Source organism: Trichoderma ghanense (genome assembly GCF_004382785.1).
Source record: "Trichoderma ghanense strain CCMA-1212 chromosome Unknown scaffold_4, whole genome shotgun sequence".
Lineage (NCBI taxonomy): Eukaryota > Fungi > Ascomycota > Sordariomycetes > Hypocreales > Hypocreaceae > Trichoderma > Trichoderma ghanense.
Genome location: NW_027395667.1, coordinates 417,167 through 429,616, shown reverse-complemented (window position 1 = coordinate 429,616; position 12,450 = coordinate 417,167). Strand labels below are relative to the sequence as shown.

Below are 12,450 nucleotides of genomic sequence, written 5' to 3'. Positions count from 1 at the left end.
TTTTTTGTGATATCATTGCGCAATGTTTTTCTGAGTTTCGACGGATGTTCAGGGGCGGAGGAGGGAATACGAAAAAGTATATAGGGGGGGAAGGGCTGCATTTCGGTTCTCATGATGGGAGTCTGGAAAGGGACATTAGACGGCCATGATTTCATTCTATTCGCCTGTAGACTAGATGCTTATTTCTTGCATCAGAGGTGAAACAATGGCTATATTAACCAAGGCATTATTCTAGCATTGGTCTTCCGAATAGAGCAGCATCGCGCCCTGAGGATTGAGCAAAGGAACAGTGAGCTGAGAACTTGGACGTAGAGTGCCACAAGACTTGATTGCCATTCTGTCTGCAGCTCGACGATCCCCATATAATCGCAGAACCCCAGGCATCATGTCCGAAACTCTAGATCCCAAACTCACAAGTCCCCGAAATCCATAACCCTAGGTATATATATATGCCACATCTTTCCCATGTAGGCCGATAGCCCTCGATAACTCCGAAATCACATATACGCGCCAAAGAAGAAAGAAAATACCCAGCAGATACCAATAGGACAAAAGGGGCCAGAATCGATGCATGTAAGCCCGCAACTCTGAAAGGGTAAAAGAGAAAACAAAACGATCCCCGTGTACCGTGATTTCGCCCGCTTGCTTGCTTGCTATCGTTTGTACCAAATTTAATCCATGAAATAGTTCAGACTTCTTCCAAGGTCGGTAATGAGTCTTGGCTGCCCAGTAAACCACCGTTCTTCCTTCTTTTCCATTCCTTGCGCCGAATAGCCTGCCCATTTCAATAACCAGTCGCTGAGATGAAACCCCCCTTTGAGCAAAGGTGAAATATGGTGAGAGTCGAAAGGACAACGTGAAAGAGACCGGGTCATCAGGTGTGATGATATCAAGTCCTGTCATTTACAGTCCATCTCCTCTTCGTCTGGCTCAAATCCCTAAGCCTATCCGCTTCGCTCGGCGGCATGGCCAGATTCCACAGTCCGCCCAGCTGCGACAGCGGCATCTCTTCCTCGGGCTCCCCAAACGACAGGTCCGTGTTCAACTTAATAGGCGCTGCAAAGATCGGTCTCTGGGGAGATGCTGTAATCATGGCCGCGGGGGCGAGCTCGGGGAATGGCTCCGACGAGGGCTTCTCGGACGCCGGCTTGTCGTCTTCGTCGGGCATCGGTTTGAACCGCTTGTTGTCGAAATCGGGAAACATGTTTTCATAGTCGTCAACTGCCTCCTCATCGACATCAATCAGACGTAGTGAAGGCCGTGAGGGCGCCCACAGTCCCGGAGATGGAGCGCTCTTTCGTCCCCCCGCGTAGTTGCTGCCCTCGTTTTCATACCCCACGCTCACGGGCGGTGGCGCTCTGGGAGATCGCCGTGTGGATCCAGAATCTCGTCGTGTAAAGGCTCCTGCTGACGGGTTTGCGGAATTGCTGCGGTTGCCGGACGAAGCCGGCTCGGGGAACGCAAAGGGGCCGAAGGAGGGTGCAGCCGCAGTGGGGGAGGCCAACGCTGAGGTACGGCCACGACGGGCGGAAGGGCTCCAAGTGTTCCTGGGGGACGCGGGCCTCGCGGTGACGGACGCTCCGGAGTTGGAGCGCAGGTGTTCTGTGCTTGCAGAGAGGCGAATCTCGTACAGTTCGTCGATACTAGCTTGAGGAGGCCCAGGGGCGCTGCTTTGACGTTGCGAGGCAGACGCAAGAGCTTTAGCATAGTCGGCATCTGATCGTTTGACGGCGGCAGTAATGGAGGCAATGCCGACATCCATGAGAACGGGCTGGTGCGTAATGGCGCCGATTAGGGCGTTGCAACCTGCGCCGTGAGACACGATAATGATGACTGTCTCGATTTCTTCCTCCTCCTCTTCGCCGTAGCCGCTGTCGCTGCAACTGACGTCGTTTTCGTTGAGCGGTGCCCCTATCATCTCGTCGGGAAAGTCTGCCGTCGCGTACCAGTTGACCATCCGCTTCAGCCCAGAGCGAAAGCGCTGGTGCATCGCCGTCCACTCTTCAGGCAGCTTTCCACCATCGCCAAAGGCCAGCGGCGGCCTCATCGAGTCCCACTGAAAATCGATCAGGACGCACGAGTCCCTGGCATGGGCGACAAACCCATCTGGGATCTTGCCATTGCTCGATATGGCATGCAACGGCCGCGGAGGCACGTAACCTTTCTTCTGCTCCTGGGATGCAGAGGACAGGGCAGCTGCCATGGCCGACGAGCTGAAGGCATTGCCCTGATCCGGCCCAGATGGAGCGTTTTGCTGTGAAGGGGACGACACGGGCGAGCTCCACAGAGCAGCTTTGGATGTCGCTGGCTGGTTACTGCTGGGTGTTGAAACGCCTGTGTAGATGCTATAGTCTTCCCGCCGTAGAAGCTCAGCCTTTGCGCTGCCCATCATGAGTTCCGGACCCGGGGGCGGCGTGATCATCTCAAAGTACTCTGGCGATAGCCACTCTCCCAAGAACGAGTCGAGCCGTAGCAGGGCGAACCTGTGCGGGCTCTGCTGGCCAATCGGGGTTTTTCGCGGAACGAGGACATCGGAGGGCCGGTATATGGAGTCGGTCGACGTCTGCGCAAGGCCGGAGCTGATGCCCACGGACGTCTGGATGCACCGCAGAAAGGGAGAGCTATGGATGACGACCCTGAAGCGTCGGCGCTTGCCGCTCAACGTGGCGCCGTTGTTTGTGACCTCGGCATCGATCTTGGCCTGCTCAAGGATGCTCATAATCTGGTTGCCGACCAGCCGCGCCTGCAGGAAGCCGCCGTACGTAAGGGGAGGATCGTAGGGCGTCGGTGAGGTCAGGTGCCATTGCTTGTTGGCAGTATCGAGTCGGTTGCCGTGTCTAAGTTGCAGAGGTAGGTTAGCGATGGCTGACTAATTGACAGCGTCGTTGCGCACTTGGCTTTGGGTTTGCCTCTTACCTTACGACGAAGATATGCGATGGTAGCCGTCGACCCATGGTTGTTGAGATCTGATGTTGGCTGGTATTGCTGGAGAGAGGTGATAGACGAGAGAGCTTAGATGTGTCCGGCGATGGATAGATCAACAGATTGGGGCGGACTGGCTTTGCTCAAAGGCAGTCAGTTTCCAACAGGTTCAGCGACGGTTCCCTGGCGAGATATATGAATGACCAACCCCCGATCAGCTGCTTGTCGCGTCTGCCTAGCTGCTTCACCACACAGACTGGTTAAACCCCCGTTCTCCGCATATGAGGGGGCCAAACTGGACACCCAAAGGGCCTGGAGGAAAAAAAAAAACCCCCAGGAATTGCAGCGGGGTTGTGATCAGCTGGCTGCAACAGAAAGGAGGAGGAAAGCACTGCAGGTGTGAATGCGAGCCGTTGCCGCCTGCTTCTGGATCGACAGATGGATGGTTCGATTCGATGAAAAGAGGCAGACGGCGATGCTTGATGCTGAGGCCAGGATTTCGGGGGCTGCAGGTTGAAGGTTGCAGATAACAAATTACCACGCTGTCGGCATCATGCAGTGCAGAAGCAGAGTGAAAGCGAGGTCCAACGGAGGAATCAATTGTTGGGCCCTCGCCACCACAGCCGTGGTTTATATGGACGAGGGTCGAGGGTTCGGTGTTGGGGGAGAGGATACCGGTGGACAGGTAAAGCTGGGGAACGACGGCGTTGTCGATGGCACGAGCTTGTATCCAGCAGGTATTTATGGCGACCGGCAGTGGAAATTGGTTCATCAAATCGCTTGACAGCCACCGTGGCTTCAAGTACTTGTACGGATTAGGAATGGGAAACAAAGAGCAATGCAGTTGGTATCCGCAGCCGATCAATCTCGGAGCCTAGTCCAGGTACCTTCTAAGCAAAACGAGGCTGTCCTGCGCGGTACCTTGCGAGTACCTCCCGGATCCATGTGGCATCAGCTCCATGCTCCTCCTTAAAACTCTGGTGCCTCTTTTTGTGCCTCTTTTTCTCAGCCTCGGTCTGCTGATTCAGCCCTTCTCTTCTCTTCTCTCGTCAGCCCTTTTCTTCCCTTGGTTCCCCTCTGCTTCTCCTCGTGCAACCTTTTTTTACTCTCTTTGAGCTGTTTCGTCATTGGGGCACGTGGGGCGCATGAAACCCTGGTGGGTGGTCGCTGCATGGCTGGCCTTGTTTCCTCCCCTTGTTTTGGCTTGTGATTATGGGCATCCATCCATTCAAGCATCGTCTAGGGTCTTTCTTTGCCCGGCCAAGGTTCTGCCAGATTGTGACGCGGGGGGGCGAGAAACAAAGGAACCGTGTTGTTGACGTATCATTTTCTCCTGCTTCTCTAGTTCCATGTCTGGATTTCTTGTATTTCGATTTCTTTTTGTTCTTCCTTACTCGTGTTCTGGCTGTTTGTAAGCCGCGAATGAGGATCGAGTTCCGCAGCCAAGGAATGTTTCATTTTACGGCACGCCGTATTCGCATTTGCTGCTACAGCACTACCTAGGTAGGTAGCGTTAGAGCCGATGATACTTATCGACCACTAACCCTCCCCGTACTCGGTCCTACTGTTTAGGTCATACCTCCAAGTGAGTGATATCTAGGTAGTAGCAAACGTTAATCAGAGATTCACCGCACTTGGCACCCCTCGATTATCGATTCCTTCTCCGAATTTGTTCTTCTGCTGCCTCTGTCACATGTTTTAGCGGCCGCGTCTAGTCACGGCCACATTCATCCAAGTTCGCTGCACATGCTGCTCCACACGCCCCGCGGCAGCTCTGGAGAATGATGTCGAGTACCGAGTACAGCTTCACGCACTAAATGCGCCACGAGGCTAACGCGTTATTGGTTGGTACTCTGTACTTGTTCTCTTGTCCCTGAAATTGTTAGTGCAAAAGGAGGTCCAGATTTGTCAGCCTTTCGAGATCGCCAAACTGGAGACGTCGATAACGATGCGACTCAACCTGACAATCTAGTACCTACGACACCTAAGCGGCATTGCTATGGCATCGCGGCCGCAGCACTCGACAGCCACAATCCTCGCTCTCCTGCTGTTTAGGTAGTGCACCAACCCAGAAGCAGATAGTGTCTAGCCGCCATCAGATCAACACTTGAGTCGGCCGCGATGAAGCTCTCCAGCCTCAGCTTCCGCGCCGTCGTGGCCTCGCTGCTCCTCGCATCGGCTTCAGTCGCCGAGCACACGAGCAACTGGGCCGTCCTGGTCTGCACATCGCGCTTCTGGTTCAACTACCGCCATCTCGCCAATGTCCTGTCCATGTACCGGACGGTCAAGCGTCTGGGCATCCCCGACTCGCAAATCATCCTCATGCTTCCAGACGACATGGCCTGCAACCCGCGCAATGCGTTCCCTGGTACCGTTTACAGCAACTCAGATCGGGCGGTGGACCTGTACGGCGACAACATCGAGGTCGACTACCGCGGCTACGAGGTGACTGTCGAAAACTTCATCCGCCTCTTGACGGACCGCGTTGGCGACGAGACGCCCCGAAGCAAGCGGCTGCTGACCGACGATCGAAGCAACATCTTCGTGTACATGACGGGGCATGGTGGAAACGAGTTTCTCAAGTTCCAGGATGCCGAGGAAATCGGCGCATTTGATCTTGCCGATGCCTTTGAGCAGATGTGGGAGAAGAAGAGGTTTGTCTTGCTCTACGGAAACGCTGCTCTGGGGACTCGCTGGGACTAATTCGTACGTGCAGATACCACGAAATTCTATTCATGATCGATACCTGCCAAGCAAACACCATGTACAGCAGGCTGTACTCCCCCAACATCATTGCCACAGGATCCTCCGAGCTCGACCAGTCGTCATACTCTCACCACGCCGACAACGACGTCGGCGTCGCAGTCATCGACCGATACACCTATTACAACCTAGAATTCCTCGAAGCCCATGTCCAGGATGTCGGCAGCAAAAAGACTCTTGGCGAATTATTTGACAGCTACGACTTTGAAAAGATCCACTCTACCGCCGGCGTCCGCTACGATCTCTTCCCCGGAGGAGAAGAAGCCGCTCGCAGCCGCCTCATCACTGATTTCTTCGGCAACATCCAAAATGTCGAGGTAGACCGAGCCAAGGACTTGGCCTTGGAGGAGGAGCTGGTTGAGCTGAGCAAGACCATTGCCATGCTACGGAAGAGGGAAGCGGAGGAGGATGCGGCTCGCCACAACGAAACTTCTATTCCCGCCAGCGTTCCTACTGCGCCGCCGAGAAAGGTTCAGGGCGCAAGAGCTCTCAGCGAGGATGACTCGTGGTCGAAGAAGGTCATTGGGGCTACGGCGCTTGCTGGATGTGCGCTACTATGGGGAGTTGGCTCATTGCTGGAGTCATGATGTTGTGAGATTTGTTGCTCTTACGTATCATTTCCGTTTATCAAGCATTCAATTTGAGATTAGATCGTGAGTTACCGTTCAGGTTATATAGCACAAGAGAAGAACCACCAGTTCGTAATGAGCCTACGACAGAGGCAAATTAGGCACTCGTCATCTCCCATGTAATCGTTGAACGGGGAAGCTATTACGACAAATTCTTGACAAGAATAGCAGCAGCGTAGAGATCCTTTACTCAATCTATACCTCCTCAGGTACTCGTCAAGAATCGTGAACGATAACATGGCGGTTCAAGCGACATCGACAATGGCTTAGTCATCAGCATTCCCAAGGTCTTGCCTTCAGTCTCGCGCAACCTCAAAGCTGGAACTTACTCAAACTCTTCTCATCTCCATGACTCTCCTGGGCGGAAATTGATTCTTTCCATCACAGCTGTCTGTGAGATATACTAATGAAACGAACTGTATGTTTGCGCCTTCTGGTGAAACTGGCTACGCTTAGCCCTCCATAGCATGGACCGATTTAGGGTGAGTTGAGCGCAAGCCTTTGATATCAACTTTTCTGGACGCTTGATCATGACGCTTTCCAGCCTTGCTTCTCCCCCTTGATGCTTGTATCAAAGAAATAGACTTGATGGCTATGTAATTATATGGCAATCGAAACTGTGTAGGCTTTCGCTGGTTCTCTTGCCATTTGTTAACCTAGATGGTGATCCTTCTTTCATCAAGCAGGCCGTTTTACTCACAAGCTCAACATATCAGCATCAAGTCCTTACTGACCTCACCCTTCAATATCTTAGGCGCGTCCCCTCCAAACGCTTTCTCTCACTTCTCGCCCGCCATCACCACATGCCATTGCCTGGTCATGCGATGCCGAATTAGCCGTCGCCACGCAGGAATGCATCTACATCTTCCTGCCCGACTTTCACGGCCCCGACGCCGACGCAGATGAACGCGATGCCTCACAGTACCAGTTTGCCCTCTCTCTGCAGCCTTCCGCGGTTATCAACCCGAGTCCCAAGATAAACGGCCAGCTGTGTGCGCAGGTGGGCGTCAAACTACCAGGCCTTCGAACCGGCGAAGAGGGCAGCTTCAAAGGCGTGGGCAATGGCATTGTCACGGGGGCTGGTGCGGCATTGGGACAGGTCATCCGAGTGGAATGGTCACCAAGCGGGCTGGGCTGCAACTTGCGGCCGGTGCTGATGGCCTTGACGACTGCCGGCAGCCTCGTCACGTTCGGAGAGCAGGCCGACAGCCAGTCAGCCGCCACGTCGAGCATGAGAACGCGAACGTTCAAGAACTGGAGGGTGCTTTGGGGGTTGGGAGCCAAGCTACCGATCCCAGATCCCACGTCAAAGGACGGTTTCCGAACCATGGATGAGCGCATCGTGTCGTTTTCGTGGGCCAAGGAGATTGCGCCTGGAAGAGCGTTGCTAGCATACCTAAACGATGCAGGACAAATTGTCGTCATGAGCATCCAGTATCATCGCCGCGCAGACGCTTCCAAGCGTAGCTCTGAGCAAGGATGGATTTGGACTTTGACGGAGCATATTAGAATAAATGGGCGTGGCCCCCACGAGGAGGTTAGTCTGCCTCCTCTCATCGTGGATTCATATATGCTTACTTTGACTAGGCTTCAGATCCGCAAGACCCAGACTTTTGCCCTCACGGCAGCATCTTCTCGCTCAAATGGAGCCCGTGGCTCGTCGAGGATGGATATAGAACCGCAACGCTTGCCTATCTCGCGAAGAACCATGTCGGTTTCCGGCGGATCGTACTGTACGGCGAATGGGAGAGGGGTGAGTTGCCGGATGTGGTGTCCGAGCGAAGCGATACTACTGCGATATGTCTGCCTCTCTCCAGTGACGCTTTGATTGAGTGGGAGGATGCAGTGAGTGACATTCCATTCACGGTGTCTATGTGGGATCTGCGCTAATGAGGGAGTAGGTTTGGACTGAAGGGGAAGCTCATATTGCCCGAGGCATCGTGACAACTCCATTAGCCATCAAGTCTTTCCAAGTCGTGCTCAACGGCGTCTTGGGTGAGCCGTCACATCCGCACTCTATCTGGGAATGCGCTTCAGCTTACGCAAACCCGGACGAAATGTCAACGAACCCTATCACAGGTATGTTGTGACTCAATCTTATATGCTTACGGCTGATATGCTTACACCCTCTCTCCCTCTCCTTAGGGCTCATCGTCCACGATCCCGACCCTCACAACAAGCCCCCCATTCCTTACTATTCCCTAGTAAGGCTTTCCGCCACTCCTACGAACCGCGACTGGTATCAGACAAATCTGCCCGGAGATAATCTCCCGCAGTGGGTGGAAGATATAGGGGGCCAGAATGCCCGCCTCGTCGCCCGTGCGGCCGCTCTGTACGGCATAGACTCTGATTTCGAGTCTGACGATGAAGAGGGCGCAGACAGGATAATGCGAGAGGCACCCCCAGCACCCTCGGAATCCGGCTTACAGGTACACCCTTATCGATTCCGGCTCTGGGGTCTAGCCAAATCTCCCGGCGATGGATGTACAGCCGTGCTCGCCACGAAGCACGACACGCAGCATCCGGATCGCCGTGGCTTCTGCAACGTCCACTTTGACTGGCAAGTCTCGGCATCAGCCGACGACAAACCACACCGTGTGAGGCCCATCTTTAAGCCTCTCACCACCGAAGGTCGGGTATGGGAGTGGATGTACGGCTTAGGGGGCGACGTCCCCGGCGTGTCTCCGGGGCAAAAGAGGTTCTCTCGAGGACAGCAGGCCAGTCCGCTGCGGGCACTGTTTAAGGATGTGGCCAAGAAGCTGCCATGTGTGTTTTGTGAGGCCCCGCTGTCGATTAAGGACGATGTGGCTACTTGCAAGAACCGGCACGCATTCGGTACGAGCGTCTCTTTCCAGCTTCTATTTCTGTTTATGTACTGTGCTAAATACCTAGAGCAGCTGTATGTGCCACGACCGGCATTCCCATCTTGGCGCCGGGGATATCGCGTGTTTGCGGAGTCTGCAAGATGCGCTGTCTCACCGTCTCTGAGCTGGAGAGGCTGGCAGAGGAGCACATTGGGAGTGTCGAGGCGGTGGGGGATTTGCAGGGGGATGTGTGTGGTGGGTGTGGCGGCAAGTTTGTCGTCTGAATGGGGAGCTTGCCGTTGTCTATTTACAGATGGGGATTTGTGTGGTGTTTGACGAGTTGTGAGCTGCTGGCTCTGGATGTTATCCAGCCCATCGATTCTATTCCGTGTGTTGGTGCTTAGGAGCTCTATTGATTCAGCAAATGATTCCTTGTCGTTTGCCGACCCAAACTACCGAATCCGTAGTCTTTGTTCGTGTGTGCGTTTCATTTCTCCCAACTTCATCATATGACAACAATGAAGCAACGGAGGTGTATGGTATCACCATGTCCCGCGAAGCATGTCTGATGCCGCGAATTCCCCTCTTCTCTCAACAGAAAACTCAGCAAGTTTGACAGAATCCAAGCCAATGTCTTTATTTTCTTTCCATTCGCTTCCATTAAGCGTCATGGCAAGCAGACAGCCGCCTAGTTGACTCCTTATGAATGACGTTGGGCGCGGGCCATTGCGTCGAAGAAGTGTGGGAAACTGCATTGAAAACTCTGACGAAGCGGTGAAGATGAAAACCTTGTTCTCTCTTCGGCCGCCTTGTTTTCTTGGTGGTACATGGGGGTGAGTTGAGGGGACGTTTGTTGTGGGTTAAGTATGGCTGCTTCCCTTGCGGGTTTTGAATGGTTGTTCTGTGAGCTTTAACCTTACAACTTACGATTCTGCCTCTTTGAAGGCTTGGGATTATCCGGTTGCCCATCATTATCTGGCGAATATGGCTGGAGATTATAAAGACGGAGGCATTTACAACTGAGCATCGTCGAGCTCTGATACATCGACTTTAGAACAGCCCTGAGTTTGCAGCTATGCCTTTACCACATCAACGCGAACCTTCGGTTTGGGGGTCTACCAGCATATCTCCCGAAAAACGCATGGCTACTACCGTGTAAGTTGTTCTTCATCCTGGACTTTGACGACTTGTGCTATCAGACAGAACGAGGAAGCTCATATGTCGACAGTCCAGGCTACACATTGCTGCGGCCGCGCCATCCAGGGCAATCAACAACAGCAGATGCCTTGATCATACCACCACACGATACTTCCTGGTCATCGATATGGACTGAAAGACGACTTACAGAGAGCGTGTACAAGGTGCAATTCGTTACCGAGTGGACGTACCTGCGTATACGAGTCCCTCTCGTCCGTCACACGAACTCACGTCGCTCCAATGCCGCCCGACGAAAGAACAGAAAGGCATTTGAGCCTCGTTTTCATCGCACGTTCCAAGGTCACAGGTCTCTGCACCGCAAAAAGTCGAGGTTTATTGCGGGAATCGGCAGCCTGCATCATGAGCCAACGTGCCTCCGGCGACGTGCAGTACTGGTTTCTGCAGTGCTTTTTTACGATTCAGCGGTGAGGGAAACAGATGAGCAAACAAACTTGATTCACCCGACGGATAAGGACTCACCTTGCACATTGAGGGAGGGGAGGCGCCGACCAGCGCCCAGGAAGCCGAATCGTCCAACTCGACTCCGGGCGGAACGCCTCAGACAACGCCGCGGAAGACGCCTCAGAAGGTCAAGCCCAAGCGCGAGTCAGATCCCCTCTACAACCGCGTCTTGAAGGCGGCGCGCGGCCCGCCGCGACGGAATGTCCTGTGCGGATGGTGAGAACATTGAATAGCAGGGGGAGATATAGACAAAGAAGACTGTTCGACTTGGAAACGACTCTTTGGAGGCTTTGATCGAGGCTGTTTATCAGGTATGATGATTTGCTATGAAGCATAGAGGTGATATGATAGAGACGAGAATATACTGACATGTGATAGCCACCACCATGACCAAAATTCACTTTTCGAGGATGAAGAGGGTCCAACGGCCTTCCCCCGCGTTGCCGTATCGGCGGCAAAATGACGACGCAACAACACTTCCCGTTGGTCATTTCCACCCGCAGAAAGCCCAGCTGTGTGAATCCCGAGAGACAGCTAGAAACACCGATACAATACATACTGTAAAGGCACTTGAGCAGCACAAAGACGAGTGAGAAAAGGAGCACGATAAGCCCACGGTGAGCGACCTGAACTTCTCCATCCATGAAGCCCCTGAAGCCCCTTGAACTAACATGGTAGTCACAGCCATGTCTTTTGACAACGATGTAGCAACACGACAAAGGCGTCTCCATCGACAGAACAAGGGAACCTGCCAATCAGGCTATTTGATAACGAGAGGATGATGCTGTCCCATTGCTTTGTTCGGCTGTTCCGACTGCATGGAACTGAACAATGATCTGGAAGATCCAGAAGGAAGGACCTCCAAACAACCAAGAATGGCGCAGCGTCACACCCTTTGATAACTCACAGAAAGCCAACCGCATGGTGTATGGCAAGCACGTTGACGTAGGCCATACGCAAGACGTACGGCAAGAAGTTATCGAACTCTGATGGCCATTGCAGAGAGATCGATGAGAGACTGGGAACCGTATCTCAGAGCTTCCTCATGCTACAGCCTCTGTTTTGTGAGGGCATCTTGGTCACATTTTCTTTGGGGCCCTACACGCGTTGAATCTGGCTTCTGAGGGTCTGTCTTTCCCGGTCTTAGCCACATTTTCAGGGACGACACTGACGATGGATTTCAGGTTTCTCAAGGAACGACAAATGCGGATATTCTCAGCATCGAGGACCGCAATTCAAATATCGTGAACAGTTCATCGACTACCTTGGAGACACCTGCGTCCATCTCCAAAATAATCCTTCCCCTGATGTGAAATCGCAAATCTTTCGGAATGGAAACGGAAGCCTTGGACACGCCTGGTCATCCAAGGCTCCGTAGGAGAAAACGGAACGGCGAAGTTCGGACAGACAGCCATGAACTCAAAATATCTTGATATATCCAAGAAAAAGAAATAAATTGAAAAAGATGTCGAATGACTTTCGCAAACCCCGAACAACTTCATACCTGGTTTCGCCATCAAGCTGTAAGGCTCCCCTTACGAGCAAACCATGAAGACCATGATCTTCATCCTCTTCATCCCCTACGCCACGGATATCCGACGAATGACGGTGAGCGCTGGTGTCGTCCCCGATGGCGCATGGGAGTCAGCCATCGAGCATTGGATATGTGGAAG

The 12,450-nt window shown here is 53.3% G+C and overlaps 2 protein-coding genes across 2 annotated transcripts; one reads left to right on the top strand and one right to left on the bottom strand.

The window, feature by feature from the left end:
- Positions 1–889: 889 nt before the first annotated feature.
- Positions 890–2,985, bottom strand: CCMA1212_004302 (uncharacterized protein; the record flags this gene model as incomplete). Its single annotated transcript, XM_073701611.1, has 2 exons — positions 2,917–2,985; positions 890–2,837 (listed from the first exon to the last, which is right to left on the bottom strand). The coding sequence occupies exons 1-2, from the start codon at positions 2,952–2,954 to the stop codon at positions 890–892; spliced, it is 1,986 nt and encodes a 661-aa protein (XP_073559769.1). The 5' UTR covers positions 2,955–2,985.
- A 2,058-nt stretch (positions 2,986–5,043) lies between these two features.
- On the top strand, positions 5,044–10,997 carry CCMA1212_004301 (GPI-anchor transamidase; the record flags this gene model as incomplete). The annotated part of the gene is made up of 7 exons (XM_073701610.1): positions 5,044–5,576; positions 5,639–6,203; positions 7,069–7,851; positions 7,902–8,067; positions 8,271–8,393; positions 8,460–9,149; positions 10,813–10,997. The coding sequence occupies 7 exons, from the start codon at positions 5,044–5,046 to the stop codon at positions 10,995–10,997; spliced, it is 3,045 nt and encodes a 1,014-aa protein (XP_073559770.1).
- Between the last annotated feature and the right edge of the window lie 1,453 nt (positions 10,998–12,450).